Source organism: Apostichopus japonicus, chromosome 13 (genome assembly GCF_037975245.1).
Source record: "Apostichopus japonicus isolate 1M-3 chromosome 13, ASM3797524v1, whole genome shotgun sequence".
Taxonomy (NCBI): Eukaryota; Metazoa; Echinodermata; class Holothuroidea; order Aspidochirotida; family Stichopodidae; genus Apostichopus; species Apostichopus japonicus.
The window spans coordinates 24,080,600-24,100,154 of NC_092573.1; the positions used below are offsets into that span (position 1 = coordinate 24,080,600).

General features: G+C 36.3%; 1 protein-coding gene across 1 annotated transcript in view; it reads left to right on the top strand.

The window, feature by feature from the left end:
* The window catches only part of LOC139979109 (protein FAM219A-like), a 28,745-nt gene extending 10,565 nt beyond the window's left edge, over positions 1 to 18,180 (top strand). The window contains exons 4-5 of the mRNA XM_071989789.1: positions 9,453 to 9,492; positions 11,855 to 18,180. Coding sequence (XP_071845890.1) covers positions 9,453 to 9,492; positions 11,855 to 12,004 — 190 coding nt within the window. The 3' untranslated portion in view covers positions 12,005 to 18,180. The remainder of the gene's footprint in view (positions 1 to 9,452; positions 9,493 to 11,854) is intronic.
* Positions 18,181 to 19,555: the final 1,375 nt, after the last annotated feature.

Consider the following 19,555-nt stretch of genomic DNA (forward strand, 5'->3'; position numbering starts at 1 on the left):
TTAAACAGATGAAACCGAAGTGAGTTTACTGACTTTGGTCAGATTTTAGCTAATATAAACCAACTCATCATTATTCATACATAAATATACTTAAAAATAATAATAATAATTCAGGTGCCGCAAGATACTGAATAAAACATAATTCTCTGGTTGTTGACGGGAAATATCTGAGGCAACCAGCACTCAGCATGAAGGCGATCTGAATGCTGTTTTATGTTCTTGTTATTGTTGAAAATAATCGATATCTTGATAATAAAGCATAATGACGTATTTGTGTCCTGCCCGTATACTATAGGCAGTCTACTTATTGAATGTACATGTTGCAGTAATATTGCATATTTGGAAACTAATTAAACTATGATCCAAAGACTCGAGCGTTGTGATCTGAGCTCTCGTATTTAATTTTATAACGGAAGTACAATAGTAGAGCTGCTACTGGATGTGTACATCTATGCAAGTTATGTGAAAACTATGTAGTACCGGGCTGTAATAGTAGTATTATGCAAGATCGGTAACATACCCAGCATGTCTCATGATGAGATGGTCATTTTCAAGAAAGAGATGTCCTAATCATTAGCTCTTCATATCACATACTTCATGAATACATAATATAATTATATGTACACATTCAAACTAAATTTGTCTAAAACTTAAAGAAAACTTTTGGTGATATCTGGTGACACTTGGACATTTTTATGCCGGTTGGTGATATCCAATAACCCTCCCCCCCCCCATCCCTTCCCCCTCTTTGTAATAATTATCACTAAAACTGAGCACTTGGTTGTTGTTAGCTGTCTCCCACTCTACAATTTTGTTTTTTAAAAGATTCCATTTTTTGTAGCTACAGTAGCCTACAAGTTGACAAGAGTTTAGCACTACCTTTAGCCTACTTTCTGTTGAAATTCATACTTGCTCTTCCTTCCAAACCTACCATTCTATTGGTCTATGTCAACAACTTCTCTTACCTTTGACCAAACATCCTTTTCAGAGGCACTTGTACTGCCTATTAAAGCCGATAATTACTCATATTATTTACAGTATATTAGATCTGTAGAATTGCTTTTGGCCCCTTTTTGTACACAGTGGTGTGATGAATTATTTTCATTTTCAAAACATTTTCAGAGGCCGCATTTTCTCATTTTCTGCCCCGATACGAGAGATGGTGGGATCTGCAAAGATTTCCCCAGAGCTCATTATCAGTTTCCCTAGTGAGATTTTTACGTCTCCATGTCATCTACAGATCTATGTAAGTGATAGCTGTGAAGGACATCAAGGTTGCTTCTGAAATTCTTAGAAAGTGGACGCCCCTTTGTCAAACTGTGTAAGACCAGGGAGTTAAGACCTTCTTTACTCGTAATCTCGCAGCATTTTTTTTCCTTTCCCTTCTTCGGACAGTTGGCTACAAGTCTTATGTCAATAATATGAAGAATAATTAGGAAGAGTTACAGGCAATCAGAGGTTAGTTGTAAACTCTGCCCGGTCATTCTGACAAATCCACCACCAACCTATGGTCACACTGTATTTTTATAAAATAATAATGCACTCGGACACTCCACAATTGATCTCTTGAGATTGATTAATCGAGATAAATGGGGTTTTAATTAAATATTGACTATGCATAATTAACAAGTTGTGAAGTGATCAATGCAGTGTGCAAGAAATTTTGTGTTGTCCCACAAAATTTAATGTGTATCTTCTTATTTTTCATTTGGCAATCTTTGGATATGAAACGTTATCTAATTCCGTCTTTCATGACTGTAACTTTGTTTCCGTAGATAATTACAGAGATGCGTACCCTTTCCTTTCCTTCAAGGTTGGGCTTGGGTACCACCAGAATTATGACCACAGTGTACCCAAAAATGCAGCCGTAATGGCGCACCACATTTGACTTGACCTTTGGTGGACGACTGTCCAGTGTGTCCTACAGTATCATTTTGCTTTGTGTAAAAGCATGTTTCTTGATCATTAAACTACTGACCCTTAACTTGACTGGTGATCACTGGGCCTTTTTTGCTGGTTCTTTCTTGTGAAAGAAAATTCAGAGCTTAAAGTCTCAATAACTGGCAAGCCATGATATGGATCGGTGATATGCATGTGGTGGTATGTTGACCTCTCAAGTGAATCTTATTGTATGCACCTAAACTTCACATGCAAAACTGAAGTGGAAGTGGGTTTTTTGTTTCTGTGCTCGTTTGCATACCACTGATACCAGCATATTTTGGGATTAGTCAAAGGATGAAGTAATTTAATCCTTATAGTTTATTTTAAGTTTCTATGACGAACTCAAGGAAACTTGGCAGGTTGCTACTGAGTGTAACATTTTGCGTTGACTTAGTTTCCTAAAGGTTTATACACATTAGGGATGCACAGCATTGCGTTACATTTGTGTACAGTAGTATATGGGACAACATGCTCCTATCCTATTACTTAACTGCTGCCAAACCCCAAAGAGAAAATCTAATAAGTGAGGCCGACAACTTTCGGTAGGGATGTTCTTCAATTATACACAGTCGCCTGCTAACGACAATTTGTTCCGTGTCCAAAATTGGTTATATGTTACGTTGCATTATTTTTGTAGGCTAACTTGAGTCCTTTGGGGATTCCCATCGGCTTTCATTTGTGAAGTGTGTTTAATTAGATGGATAGCCATCAGCAGATCAGGTAAAGTAAAATGAAAAAAACTGCTCTAGAATTCATCACAGCTGCTGGGAACCTCAGCAGACTTACACTGGGTTCATAACCTTAAAGAGCTCTGTATTTTTTAAAGTTGGGTTAATTGTAACTTTTATGTAACTGTGACCATGTCATTTATAATTCGACCATAGTATCAAACTTCTCCGTCTAACTAAGAGAACCATTAGGGAGGTAATAAGCATCTAATCACGTAAAATTGTTTTCACACGTAAAAAAAGTCTGTGTATGTGATTATCAATATTTTTCATTTGCAAACCTTCTGTTCTGTCCTCTCCCTGATTTTGGCTGATTTAAGTGTGAAATGGTGTTATATTTCCTTACATAATCATGTAGGATATCACAAGATTGCAACAAATTTAAAACACAAAATGCAACCTTTCATTCTTAAGGTGCTTGGTAATATCTTTGCTAGTAGGACACCATTTTACCATTTCCTGTACATTATACAACTTAAAAAGTACTCGTTAAATTCTTCTCTTACTCGATAATCTTGATACTGAGGCAAATCGCAAGGTTTTCTTTAAATGGCTTTTCACTGTTCCCACACCACCCCCCTCCCACCCCCAAAAAGTTTCATTCATTTTGGGATATCAGATCTCCTCCCTTCCAATATTTTTGGCTACCCTACTGTTACCAGCATACTGTTACCTCCATTAACATAAATCCATCACTTGACAGAATTTTTTCAGTAGTTAGTTAATATTGCAACGGTTTTTTAGTGGATGGAGAAAGTCAATATCTATATCAACTCATGGCATTTCTGAAGGCCTAGCAGATCTCATTATAGTCCAGAGCAGATACACTACCCTGAACCTGTCTTGTCAATACAACTCTGACCTGAAGGCTACAGGTTATGTTAGGATATTTCCAGCTCATTGGACAACTTTGGATCAGCAGAAATCATTTCAGTTATGTTTGAATGAATAGCACAATGCATTTATGTTTACTTTAGTGGGAAAAGAATGCAGTCCATTTCATTCCAAGGTCACTATAGGGTGATGCATCTTTCAAATACAGTAGCTATGCTATGCTACCCTACAGCTCTTGGATACTGTGATATGTGGTAGATTAGCTTTCAACTTGACAACTTTGTTTGAAACTCATGATTTTTCTTGTAGTGTAGGGTTCCCTTCAAACTCTGGGAAGGTAATATTTGAGACATGACCCAGGTATCATGTGATAATAGAGAGATCTCAAAATAACGTACACTACAATGATTGGGATATTGGGAGTCTTTTAGTCCCATGACAATAAACCTATCTAGTTAAATTATATACAACATTACAGTACTTCCATACATTACTGTGCTTGGGCTAGTGACCATGCACCATCATTAAAGTTTTGCAGAAGAACAGGACTATATCCCAGTCCAAAACTAATAATGTGAACACCCTTCTAAGTTCTAATACATTTTTTTCCTGTTTCTTCCCTCACACTGACATATTACATGGCATGAAGAAAATTCCCATCTAAGGAATATACAACTTTTCTGTGCCCTTCATTACCATACTGTTGTACCCAATAAGACTCTCCCCCCAATTTCAAAATGTTCAAAAAAAAGTGATAAACTGGCTGGCAGATCGATAATCACTCCTAACATGATGCATTTCAAATTCCATTTCATGACCTACTTAACATTCCATTTCTTCAGTAATGTTGTTTGGCAGTGGCACCATTACGACCATTGCATTGACATGCGTAGACCTGATGTCTGCAATAGACTAAATTATTCTCTACACAATGTGCAGATTTCAATCAAATTGCTTGCTTATAGGCCGCATAAACTGCATTCTCTCCTACAGTAGTTCCTAGAGTAAAATGGCAGAGACAAATCAATTTTCATGCACAGTTTTCATAGAATTATTATAAAAAAAAAAAACATCATTTCAGTAAATTTTTGCTGGTATTAAATTGCCCAGTATTTTCATGTGATTTGTGATATGCTGTATTGCTTATGAAGCATATTTTGCCAAGAAGATAAGATACAGTTGACAGATTTACTATTAAGGACACATACTACTGAATACAGAAAGTTTTTAAGTTTACAAAAATTGACACAATCTTAATTAAAAATTTCCATCCTTTCTCTATTTCTTTCCAACTCGTTGCTTCTATTTAAAAATTCAACGAGGTGAATATCAAAGTGTATAACTTTACCTTTTAAAAAAAAATAATATTAACCGTTAATTATAAATGTGTTCATATTGAAAGTGTTGTGAGTAGTGTTTGCACAGGGTATCAGGGTACCCGCCTGACGCGATACTACCCGGTTCCTAATTTATTACCCGAAGCCTACGCAAAGTGTGATTTTTTTTTTTATTTTGGCAAACCGGCGCCGAAGCCATGGCGTATGTTTCAGCAGCTATCTGCTAGATTTATTTAGCCTCTTCCAAACTATAATCCAAAAAACATGTATCAAGAATTCAGCTTAGCAGCAGCAGCACGTTCACACTTATAACAGAGAGGCTTAAGGGTTCTTAGACCTATAGTAAGACCTCGTTCTTGTTATTTTGAGTATAGTTTCATTATCAGACCGTAAAATTGTAACTGCAGGACACAACAAAAATGTCACAGAATCTAGTAAATGAAACATTATCACTCTAGCATGAATACACACAAGAAATAAAGAAAGTAGTATATATTTGTATTGCAAACATTCTTGAACCAGTTGAGAACCTTCATACCAATTACCAGCGATTTTCTGAAGACATTTGCTTGGAGTGACAACAAGATGGACATGTTCCATATTTGCACACTTGCATGTTCAGTTTTAAGTCTTGGCTAAAATTGATTCTATACTAGTATCAAAGGGAAGTGTGTCTAGTTACTCAAGTGGTTATTAAAAAAAATTTAAATAAAAAGAAAATTAACTAAAAATTAATTAAAAAACCTTCATGCAGGATATCTCCAGCATTCCAGCAGTTCCACTTTATGTTTGGTGTTAATATGCTCTGTAAAAATGGCTCTATCAATCCTTTATTGGATTCACATTTAAATTCAGTTTACAACTATTTATTATCAATAACTATTCAACATTTAAACCATAAATTTTTGCTCTGAATCTTCTACATTAGTCACCTAGGCATAGGTTTTGCTCATTCTGGTAAAGTGTTGTAGGACCTACAGAAGGGCCTACAGTATCTGCTTTTCGTTTATTATATTAGAGGACAATTCGGTCAGGGAAAGTATCCTGACATTTCTGAAATTATTAATTGGCAGTAGAAAGTGCCATCAAATGTTGAATTGCCTTTGAGTGTGGCAGTAAATTGCTTTTTGAAGCAGAGAAATGCAGATGGGAATTTCCCTGCATAAATTTCACCACCAATATTGGACCTTGTGGCATGTAAACTTAGTATTTGCCTCCTGGCTGTAATACCTGTCTCCTCACAGCCTTAGTATATTTCATTATATATATGTCATCCTAGAGCAATCTGCTAATATGGAACTTGTATTCTATATATGCAATATCAGTACATAACCTGTTACTCAGGATAAAACAGTGCGAAGAAAGGTCACCAGACTTCTCCAAGCAGTTTAAGATGAAGTGCTAAGGTTGTGAGGAGACAGGCAATCTTGTCACTCATCGTAAATATCCAAACCAGGTAAGTTTTGTGGGTGAGGGGGTGCAAGGGGGGATGGGTAAGAGTGGCAAGCCGATTTGATACATTTAAGCCTACCGTAGGTTTTTTGAACTGATACGGCAAATCAACAATACATTTGATGTCTGTATTATTTTCGTGCGAATGAGTATCGCGTTACAAACCGCAGCGAGGTAAAGTGGTTAGACATGTCATCACGTCACGCTTCTGTCAAGTCCAAAACTACCCCGATAAATGTCGTTGCACTGTCTATTTGAATCAGCATTTTGTAGGATACTTTTTTTATAGACATGTTTTTTTTTAATGGAGTAAAATGTAGAAAGCGAGATTTCCCGAGTGTATTGAGATGCTTTCAGTAGGCCATATAAGTCGGTGGTAATTTATATTGCTCTTATGTTGTATTTGTATTCGTTACGTCTTGTTCTCTCTACTTCAAATTCGAAATAACCTGGGGGCCACTTTGCAGTCGATAGGTAATAATTAGAGAATCCTACCAAAACTATAGTATGCTTTAGAGCAGAAATCTGAGTTGAGTTGATGTATTTTATCTTCCCTATCCCTATTTTCCTATTTTTTATTTCTTTTTTTTTTTCCCTTTCAATTTGTTTGACTTTTTGCTTTTATTGCATTGACAACCATATCATTGTTACTTTCAAAAGATGCAGCAAACATAAAACAAGAAATTATAATTAAATAGATTAATTAAAATCTTCATATGAAGCAAGTTTAAAACTCTGACCTTGTGACGAACATAGAAATTTACAAGTATCATGTCACCACAAATTTACCAACACAAAATGAAGACATTCATATATATATATATGTATATATATATATATATATATATATATATATATCACATAGATATATCACATAAATATACCACATATATATATCACAGATTTTCTGGCATTTAATCAGTCTTAAGCAAAGCTCTATAGAGCTTGTGGTAAATTTCTTGCATAAATTATATCAATACAGTTGTAAAACTTCTGTCTGAATTATTTGTCAGCAGGATATAAACTATCATCGCTGCAAACTAAAACAGTCAAGAAATTCATAGTCCGATGCATTTTTGTAATGTTCTGTAATTACTTACAGTATTTCACAAGTTGCGAATAACCTTGGGGTACGCAATGCGAATTTAAGGTCATAAATCAAAAATTCATTTAAGAAAAAAATGTTTTCAATTTGGACTATGGAATTACCATGCACTGTTTTGCCTATTACAGTACACAGTTTTGTATGTTGTATCTGTTGAGTGTTCAAGTACGGAACGCTGCAACCGTGAGATTTGCGAGCTCCTAGTTGCGAGCTTTTACTCATCTCTTTCAGATGATTCTGTAATTGCTTCGTAATAAATAACTCTGGGGAGACATTTTGCCTTTTGTTAGTAGCAGCAGTCATCATATACTTTTTGTCTGCGAGGACACCTGCTCCTCCTCCTGTATAATCTTCTGTTTGTAACTTTGTAGCATTTCATTCTCCCCCAGATGAGAGCACATCAAGCATTTATTGATTCCAAGAAGCTACCAGGGCTAGTGGGGACAAAATTAGATTTGGAATTCTTTAGTCCCTCGAAGTGAATTAAACTATCGTATATATATATTTTTTGTCCGGAGACAACTGTATGGTGATTAGGCTTCGTTCGTGTATCATGGAAAATTTCAGGTCGTTCTCCAAACCTTATTGAACTGTGCAAGTAATGTATTGTAAGGGTAATATGGTAATAAGTAATATGGTAAAAAGTCAAAATGTTGTAGGAAATAGTGCCCTGTTTTGTAGTACAGTGTCTTAAATATGTAGAATACTATATGTTAAATTACCTTTAATTGTAGTAGCCTGATTTCAAGTGCTTTGAACTATAAAGGAATACAAGTGTAATGGTGAAGTAAAATTTAAATTTAACCTTTCAATTAAACTAATCCCTCCCATTCCCTTCTCCTCCTTTCCCCCCCCCCCCACTTCCCCCAAGGAAGTTCGGCTATGAGTTTGGCAAATCTATGATATCAAGAGTACTTACAGAATATATATAGGGATGCTACTTGTAATTGACTGTTGGATGTCTCCATATTTTATGCAGACTGGAGAAATAATGTTTTTTCTAGTTTTTCCGATTAGACCATTTTACTGCATAAGGCTATATCTTGCTTCCTCTCAGCCTGTTGTCTGTTATCTTGTATTGGTAACACACAGAATCAATTGGCTAGTAGTTTCATGAATGGATAACTGATATTTGAAAAGAGCTCAACGGTTTGTCTAGAATGAGATTCAAACCCTAGTGTCACTCAGGAATACAAGAGTTACCTCCTCGCTTACCGGTCTCCTCACAAACTCAGCACTCTCGTTCTACTCTGCCTAGAATGAACTGGTAACCCTTTAACACTGTACGCCCTCTATGTCTGGAACCCTCCGGTCAATGCCTTCCCTTCTCATTCTACCACCCAAAGTATTTAGACATTCATCTTGAGTTCGGATTTTTCTTTCGTTTCAATTCGTTCAGAACTGGACATTTCAAGGTCTATTTTGGTTTTTTTGTAAGGATATTAACAGAAATTGTTGTGCGCTGCCCTCTTAGTATCCTGTTCATTTGGAAGGTTTTTGGGACAGCCATTTTCCCATTTTGTTTAGCCTATTCGGGATACCTGTGGCAGTTCCGGAAATTGCAAGTACTCCCCCGCTTCCCACCCCTTGTGCACTTGTTAGATTATTGTCGTTGTCTACTTGTATTATCGTATCCCCCTAATTTCAGGAATACAAGTTTTGGGTTTGTTTTTCTTCCTAATTAATCTGCCAACAATACATTCCATTCAAATTAGGTGGAGATCCTAATTTTGTTCCATGCGTTTGCATTCTTTTCAAGCGGTGGCAGGCAGTAAAAAAATACAGTAACTTTCATATGATGCGACTGCGGATCACACATCCCAGTGTTTATTCCAATACATTTCTCTTGCATCATATTAACACCTCACATGATCATCTTACTAATACACCCTCAGTTGCACCTCATTTACTTGCCTACATTTCAATATTTCAATGCATAGTTTACTGCTACTATACTGTAGCTGGTATTGTAGAAAGGAAACATTTCCTTCCTATTTTCATGAAAGGAATTTATGAATAATGAAATTATTTCTGTCTTCTTTTCTTTTCTTACAGTGAGGAAGAGTTTGATATTGTTGCCCTGACTTCATCACAGGTAAGTTAAAACACAAACATTTTTTTTATTCTTGTTTTGGTGAGAATGGGTTCATAACGATTCATTCTTAACAAGGTTGGGTGGAACTGTTTGATCTAATCTGGAACCATTTTTTCCCCCCTCCCCCTCCTCTACTGCATATTTAGTCATCAATTCTTTTTGGCACCCTAAATTGTGAGAGAACAAAGTTCACTTCAATTTATGAACCTTTCATCACACAGACTTGTGCTAAAACGCTGGAAGCTTTTCTTCTATTTTTTCTCTTTTATTATCTGAGCAAAATCAGTAAATTTATACTATTGAATAGTAGATGGTTCTCTCCATGAAGATTATTTAACATTTCTTGGCCTTTGAGGAAAAAGAAATTCCTTGCTTATGTGTTGTTGTTTATTTATTTTTTTTATTAAAACACCAAGAATATATTCATTGTTCATCATGGAACATGATCACCTTATGCAGAGGTGCTTGCATTCTCCTCTACTCTGACAATATAAGCATTGCCACGACGGAAAAAGTCAAAGACACTTGTGTGGGTGGAAGATATTAAAATATTCATGACCTTATATTTTAACCCTAAGGAGGAGGTTTAGAATGCAATGTATCATCACATGTTTACCAAAAGCAATAAGTTTGTTCACTGTAGCAAATAGTTATAAATTATATAATAAAATTATAAAAATATATAAACAAATGTTTACTTATTTATCCAGGAGAGAGGAGAGGAAAGAATACTTGTTCTCCTTGTAGCTCAGTATCAAGACATATGCGATCTGTTATTTTGCATTGACGTAGTACCTACAATTAAATTTTAATGGCTCAACATAGGGGGACTTTGAAGTGAAATTGGTTTACACTCAATATTACACCATATGTTTCAGGTATTAACGCACTGTAGTTCACAGATACACCTGAATAATTGATGAAGTTTCCCTCAGACGTTGTTTCGTCAAACAGACTTTGCACAGAAGGTATTCCAGTATTATCGGAGGTTGTTTGTCAATTACACTCTCGACTTCGCTTAAGAGTTATCTTGATGTCCAAGAAGAGTCCGGGATGTCCCTTGAGAATATGGTAAACGAGAGTGTTTACTAGTCGTTTAGCTAAGAGAAGTAATCGCCTTCACCGTAGGTGGACAGAAAGCGGGGAAAATTTATAATGCACATATGAAAGCGGAATTATCGGAATAAAAATGTCTTTTGTTGACTCGTGCTCACCTGTCCCCTCGTGACAATTACAATATTTGGTTCAAAACAAAATTCCAATGGGATGTCTGTAAGGTCAATCAGTTCAGAATTTAATCCTGGGACAGACTGTTCTAGACACTTTGAATGGTTAGAATGAGAAGAAGGATGGTCTTTGACCGGTGTGGTCCGGTCATGGAGGGCACAAAGCGTTCAAAGGTTACCAGTTCACTCTAAACATGATAGAGTAGAGTACTGAGGTTGTGAGGAGACAGGTAAGCTTGTCCCTCATAAACATGCGAACCTGATTAGTTTTGGGATGTTGGTTTTTGTTGTTTTCAAGAGCTGTTTTACCTTCGGGTAAAAGTACATAGCTATTAAAAGCAGAAAGATATGAAGGGGTGTTCTATTCAGGGGTGTTCTTTTCAGGGGTTGTTCTATTCAGAGGTGTTCTATGCAGGGGTGCACTATTCAGGGGTGTTCTATTCGGGGGTGCTCTATGCAGGGGTGATCTATGCAGGGGTGCACTATGCAGGGTGCTCTATGCAGAGGGGTGTTCTATTCAGAGGTGTCTATTTGTGGGTGTTCCATTCAAGGTATAGGAAGAAAGATTTGTTTAACATACAGTAGTCTCTCTCGTGTCACAATACAAGACAAGATTTAACTCAAATTATCGGCATATATAATATTCTACTAACAGTATCAAGCAATGAATTATTATTTTCCTAGTTTGAAACTCCCTCAGCTCCACAAGACATTTTCAGCGCGTTAAGAAATTATCACCTTATCAAAATCATACCATTGTCCCCGGCAGCGGGTTCTTTCATAGTCACAAGAAAAAACATGGTCATTGCAAGCTGTTCAGAAGCAGCTCGAATTAAGTGATGACTCTGAGAGTTCAAAACTACTGCTCATCGCAGTCTGTTATTGTGAACATACATCGTTCAATTAATACACAGAGAATACATATGCCGCCACACTCTGCAATTACATATAAAAGCAAAAAATGACAACAACAACAGCTTAATATTTTATTCATAAATGTTTGTACGAGCGGCGAGACTCTACGACGACAAAAAGCCAGCGAGATTTATTAGTCCGTTCTCCCTGTGGTTCGTCGGAGAGGCTGTTTTTTTTCTTTAACGACTTTCAGAAGATGAACTTTCTCGTTACTCTTACAGCCAAATCAAGATGTGAAAGAGCAACTGATTAAAGACGGCTACAGGCTGGATGAGATTCCCGACGACGAAGAATTAGACCTGATACCACCGCGGCCGATGAACGAGAGGTGTATCTGCTGCCAGACGCAGGTCAACTGCTGCTTACAGTGATCTCGGTACTCTTCATATATTAGCCTTGCAGAATTCCTTCATCGCCATCGTAATGTTTACTGCTCCTTCAAAGTGATGTCGGCCAACAAGCTCCACCTGGCAGGGATTTATCTGGACAACCCCGGCGGCTGCTGATATTACAACCGTTACCGCTGAACCGCGGTCAACCGTTACCGCAGAACTGCAGTCAATCCGGTAGAGTAATATGTCAGTACGAGGATGGGTCTCCCAGTTCCTGTAGTCGGCCGTGTGGTAAAAGAGTATTTATAGGCGACCATGGAAGGCCGATGTCGAGACATTCCGTATTGAGCATTTTAACTGCTCGTGTCGGTCAAACTGACAATGTTGGCTTGTTAATGTAACCATTTTGTGTAAAAATTCTCATAGGAGTATTAGTGAGCAAGCTGGTGGTATTTCTAGTTTTGTTACCTTTAAATTAGAACTTCAATAGGCCAAGACAGCCGTGCGGGCTATGTTGTCGGCATTTTGACTCATGTGTAGTCACATCAGTCGATACATTTCATCTGTCAGTGTCTAACTCCGCCGTAACGTATAATTTATTTCACGCTTCTCTTACCTGTCTCCCCTCACCATATGCACTCTAAATCCAATCGGCGGTTGTACTAGCAACTTAGGAAGCGCTCCAACAAAGCAAAAGAATTTTTGTTTAAAAATACTGTAAATACGTTGACTCCAAGAATGTAATCCATTACATCCTTGTAAACAACTCCACCGTACCTGAAAAACAGCCTTAAAATTACATAACGACAGCAGATTTACATCTAGTTTACAAATTTACTCCATGTTTACGTGATGCTGGCTGCTATATTCAGTCTCTGTATTGACATAGGTTGATGACATAAATGTTCTTGCTCACTGTCCCGCATACCTGGCTTGTATATTCAGATACCATATTTAACCAATTAGACTACTGTATAAAAGCACCTACAGCTTTGTGGTGTATAGATAATGTCCATCCATATTTGTGTCTCCCCAGCTGATTGGCTGTTCTCTATGGAAGGGGAGTATTGAGTATTTTTGACAAATATATGCCCAAAAGAACCCAAAGTGGTCAGTATTTTACTTGAAATCATCTTAGTCTAGTTGCTGATGGTTCCTTAGTGGTATATATACCCTTTGACCTCATTTCTCAGTAATCTATGCACGTAGCACAGTATTTGCTTTAGAGAGCATTTTAATCTTGATTTGATCTAGCAAACCTACAACTCATACAGAAAGGAGTTCCAAATGGTGTTTGTACCTTGTTTATCCTTTTTTTTCTCTCTCTTTCTCCTTCAGTTTCACTGTTTACACCTTGACAGCTAAATGGTTAAGAAATATGCATATTCATGTACACATTCATGCATAATCATGACATTAATGATCGATTGTGGCTGCTGGTTATCGGTATGGCCATGCTCATATAAATTTCTATTAATTTCACTCGAAAAGATAATTGATTGGGGGAGAAACATTCTATATAAACGTAGTTATGTATAATTTTGGTGGTAGAGAAACTACTGTCGGCTTTCTAAAAATATCCCCTCCATCCCTCCCTCTCCCACCCACCCACCCACCCATGTCCTGGTTGTTTTGTTACAGACCATGCTATATTGATGGATAAAACAAATTAGTGGTTACCATTACAGCTAAGGAGCATTTTCTATATTCCCTACTGTACCTGTTTTCCTCACAGCTCTTGTTCTCCTGTCTTCTGGCCTTGATTCTGTTTGTAGTACTTTACCATGTTTGTTCTATGAATGATATAAACCAATTGGGTCTTTTATAGTGAGGTGGCTTATAAGAAGAAACAAGCAATCATGGCCAAAATCAAATTACTCTTTCTCTAAATTTCTCATTAAATAAATAATGTGAGGGTTCAAGAGAACAATTGACATGCCTGTCAACACAGTAATGAGAACAGTGTGTTGTTTTGTTTGTTCATAAAACTTCCACAATGTACTTTTCCTTTGATGCATCGTTGGAGATAAAGAATTGAGCGTAAACAGAAAATCGAGCTGTATCTTTGAGTTGAAGTGAATACGAAATGGAGGCTTTGGTCTGTACATCCTATAGGTCACACGATAATCAGACTGATGTCGTTTGAAAACACCTGTGACATTGCTCATTGAGTAGAATCAGTTGCTTGTAAATCCCTTGCAAACCGTAACTTTTAAATTAATCTATGAAACACTGAATTATGTGATTGTGTTTGACATCCCCACTTGCTCAAATTATGCAACCGTTTTAATTGTGGGCGTGAGAAGGTAATTTGTGTAATGCACAAATTGCGCCTTGCTTCTGAGTCCTATAGCAACTTGTTTGAGTCCATGTTCATGAACTTTATTTTTTATGCTGTTTAAATATTAAAAATCTCATATTAGAGATAAAAAAGAGGTTCTTAGCTTCATAGCTTGACTAGTCAAGTTTCATTTGAAGAAGTGGAGTTTAGAAGTCCAATATTTTGAACTTTCCATTTGCATTTTTTAACTGTAGTTTAGTTAAAGCATTCTTTTATGGACAAGACCCGATGTTTACATACAAGTATTGCAAGACAGAATCCCTTGCCCCATTGCCATCTACATAGGGAAAAAAAAGAGAAATAACAAGTAAATAACTCTGAAAAGCATCGCCACATGTGAATTGGCAAGTTTTTGTGGTTACATGTTTATTTACTTGTCCGAGCAGCAACTAACTGATACGAATCCCTCATCATAAGAGAAGAGGTTTTGATAAGTAGAACTGACATAATTTTTTTTTTCTACGGATACAACTAAACACCTTGTAAAGGACTCCATTACCTAGAATATCTCTTTGTGGGAGTTTTAAACATCAGAAACTGGACAACCTTGACGATATTTGATAAGTATTTATGTGTTCTGGTCTGGTTGGGTTAATACTGAATGTTAGAGATGTAACATGGCTTGTGTAGTAGTGCAGTCATTTTCAATGTTACTATACTAAATGTACAGTAATGGCTGACTTTCACCAAGGTACATGTTAATACTAAAATAAAGCCCATTTAACAATTCAAATAATTGGAAATGACAAGAAATTATTCATAGCTTAGTATTTGATGACAGGGACTGAAATTTTTAGAAAACTTGAGATAAAGTTTGATGTTCTTGAGGTGGGCTTACATTAAATATGTATCACTTCACTGTCACTGTGTGTGGAAGTTTGCGTCTCGAATGACCTATGACGTCACATCATCATAAATTCCATCATGTGATTTCATGAAAGGGGGCTTTTACATTGAACAAGTAAGAAACATTGAACAAAAACCATGTTCAAAACATTCTAACACTTCTTTCGACAGATTTGTATGTACAGTATATTAAAATCATTATATAATAAAACTTGTCGGTTTTAATTGCAAATAAAATATCATTTTTGGATATGCATAGGCATGTTCTCCTGGGAAGCCATAGCAGTATAAAGATCTGGGAAGTTTGTAATGCTGATGAAATCTAGTGTGATGCTGAAGGGCAAAAAGAAAAGAAAGTCAAAAGGGGGTAGAAATTTGCTTAGCGTTTTACATTCACAATCACATCAGAGACAAAAATCTTTCCGATCAACTCATTTTACGAGATTTGTAAAAGATCATTAAAATAGTTAGAGGTACTATGGCAAATTTTGTTGCTTATCCGTTTTCAATTTTGAAATTTGATTTTGGTTTTTTGGTAAGTTGTTAGTCTTCCATTAAGTTTGAACCCTGTGCAAAGTCAACTATTGTAATTGTTTTTTGTTTTATTTTGAAAGTATTGTGTTCATGACATGTATAAGGTAGTGAAACAGTAAGCTAAGGATGTTAGGGTATTGCAATATTCAGTTAATAGGGTGTTGGAATGGTTAGGCCGGTAGTATTGAGACATTGTTGTGGAGAGCTTGGGGGGTTTAAGGGATTATTCACTAAATATTCACTTTACGTTGTCAAAATGTTGTTCTGGTCGGTTTTGGTTGTTGTGGTCAGTTTGGTATGTTGTAATGGCCAGCTAAGAAAAGAAAACTGTAATTTTCCACATTTGATCTACAAAATGATATGTTATTTAATTCAGGACCATACTGTGTGCTATTCAAGGTGGGATGGAGGTTGCTAGGGGAGAAGTGTAAGCTGGTAGCACAGAGCTGATATCCACCATACCATTGTGGAACACCTTTCAATGTATACTCTCTTTTTGGAAGCTGTTCTGTGATTTAGACCTTCATCTCTCGTTGGAGATCAAGGCTCTGTTTGATTGTGTGTTATATCACAGCCAGATGGCTAAGCAACATTATCAAAATACGAGCAGTAGATCAAGTAACATTGGGAACACCAGAAACATTCATGCAATTATCATTATTATTTTATAAATTTTGAACCATTTTGTGTATTTTATTCTTGAAAGGAACATACAACTCGATATATAAATATGATCAATTTTAATACTGTGATGAGATTGTGCCATGCACATGCAAATTGATATGGGAAGGAATTGGGGGTATTTTGGGGGGTATTGTTCGTACCCTTGTGCTATATATATATATATGAATGTCTGTACTATTTTTCTTCTTTTTTTTATGTTATTATATCCTTTCATTGTTACCAAATGTTTTATTATGATTAGAGAGATTTTTCCAGCTTATTATGAGTTTGCATTGTGTATTGAAATGTTTGTAAATAAGTATTTTTGCCAAATTATGGTTGAAAGATCAACATTTTCAAAAATATTGTCCAAACTTTGAGACATCCGTTTTCTTCTCGCTACAATCATAATCAGGATCTCATGTGAAAACAATGGTGTCATTGCTAGCGGAATGGATAGCAATTGCCGTCACACTTCCTTCATGGCTAGTTTTACTCGTTAAGACTGGTTATTATCATGTTTGTAACATTTTCCCTTCCCCCTCTCTCTGCCTTTACCTGAATGTTTCAGAATAATTTTGCAAGCTCAAACAGGGTTTTGTGGACAATAAATGTCACTTTGATAGCATTCATGTAGCATAGCAGAGAGCCCTTCTCTAAATATAGAGGGTGTCAGAGAGAAGACGAGTGTGTTACAATTTATCATCATATCCCATAACCCTTTCTCATCACGAGACACAATACAAAGTTGTCTCTCCAAGGAAGATGTCACTAGGCTTGCTAATTGGAGTACTCTTCCTACTTACATGATCTATGGCTGGTTGGAGAGGTTTCAGTTCTGTAGCTTCTGGCTAATTTATATTTCTGAAAGAGACGTTGTACTTTCTCTTTCAATTTACAGTTCTTAGCCGATCTTAAAAGATCAAGTCCAATTTAGGATTACTCTTGGTTTCAAATCCTTTAATCTATTTCCTTTGGAAAATGCATCATTTCTGTGACTGTTTTGATCAGTTTTCACCATGGCAACTGCTCATTTACAATTCCTCCTCAAATATCATTCGTTTATGATTAGCAGGTATACTTATCGTGCAATTTTTTAACTTACTTTGTTCTCACTTTCTAGTGTAATCGAATGTTTATGTTGGGGGGGGGGGGGGGGGGGGAGAGTGTCGTGAGTTGCAAAGAAAAATATCAGCGGAAATATTTTTTAAGTAAATAACAATTTTATTTGTATATTGATCATAGCTGTATAAATATTGCTGAAGGATCGGAAGTTTGGATAAGACTTACAATGTTAATACTGTGGAATGGTGACTGACATCTCTGAATCCTGATGTTTGCTTTCTTTAAGAGATTACATATTATTGTGTGACATCAAAAGGCTTTACAGTAACAATCTGTAAAACCTTGACATGACAGTAGATGGTGTAGATGTTCTATGACCATGCAGTCACGGGTCATCGAAAGGGTTCCGTGTAGAATACAGTGTTTCTATGACTTCACTGATAATTTATATAACTAACATACTTTCGTATGCTTTTCAATTCTGAGAGGATGTACAACCCAGCATGTTTCGTGGCAGATGTTTCATCATAAATCTTTGCCAAATAATGTCCTGTAGTTTCTTGGTCAATTGACCATCTAGTTACTATATACTGTATGGTTTCCTGTGTATCCCTCATATCTACTGGTTTAATTGTCCAAGATAATTTAGTATGATGGAATAACCAAGACATAATGTAATGAATTAAAGTTACCAAGTTAATGCATTTCAAAGAATAAGTACAGTTATCATGAATAAATAAATAAGAAAATAGTACAAACATTGAAATAGATACTTTTCACAACTTTTTATTCGTTTACTCTTGAAAAAGGTTTAAATATTCTTTAATTGGCTGCAAGTTTATGACGTATAAACATTCTTATACCGGAACCTCTGAAAGGTAAATCACTGAATTACCTAAAAGCGGTAATAGCAGTTTTCTCTTACCAGCTATGAATACTGAACTTTCGTCGAGCATTTGGTATGCCTCTGGAGGTGTTTGTGGGTGTAGCCTTTTGCCATTTCTTCCTATTAGGGAAAGCGCAGTTGGGCCCTGAACTGAGGATTGTATAGCACTTTTCAAGGCAAACAATTGTTGACATTTTCCTTGTAATCCATAACAAGCATATCACTGGCTCATATCTCAGGATTATATCAATTCTCAACCATTTCACAAGTTTTTTTTTTTTTAGGTTTTTTTTTTTTATCTCTCCAAAACTCTGATGGACACCAACTTTGGGTGTAAATTGATGGGCATAATGTTTATGAGTAAAACCCATGAGAAAGAAATATTTATTCTTCACTTCTGAACTGCCGGCTATCCATAATATAAAAAACAAGTGGAATTTCGTCATGTGAACAATTGAGGTTGAGAATGGTGTGAGGGTATTCAGGAAAAATATAAGCAACCTTCACTGCCCTTACCTGGCAAAATAATTTGTGGGAAATATATTTAAAATCGCACTCAATTGGACAACGTCATTTACATCCCAGAGACAAATATAACTTTTTGAGTATGTTTCTAGCATTTTCGTCCAGCAAATTCCTTAAGGTTTGTCAGTCATGGACGTTACATTTATCTGCAGTTCTGCATATAAACTCATTCATATTCACACTCAGTTTCATTCCTTTACACTAACCTCATGTATACTTAGCCATAAATTACATTAAGCATTAGTGACAAATATTTAGAGTGCTTTACTAGTGTCCAAGTGCTGGTTGAGGCAGAGTTAGTGACAAATCAAAGCAGAGCTGAACTAACTTGTCTAATAGTATTTGGCTGAGGTCTTTCCCTTAGCAACCCATCATCAAACTTCCCTATGAGGTTTGCAACACATTTTGACTTATGGTCTATGGACAATGACATGCAGCAATAGCTATGCCAAAGAGAGAAGCAAGATACAGGTATAATATGAAGTTTGAACCAACTCTTCATGTTACCCAGGAAACACATAGGAATGTAGAGTAACATATTTTGAATGAAAGCAGTTAACGAAATGATCCCTCTGTTCAGATGGTGACCACTTATTAGCGGATATGAGTAGCTGTCACTTGACTTTCTCTTTTGAAATTGCTGAACTTCCACTTCCCTGTAAACTGTTGGATTTTGGAGAAAACAGTTATATAATTTCCTGCAAAATAACACAGGTTCACATTGAGAAGA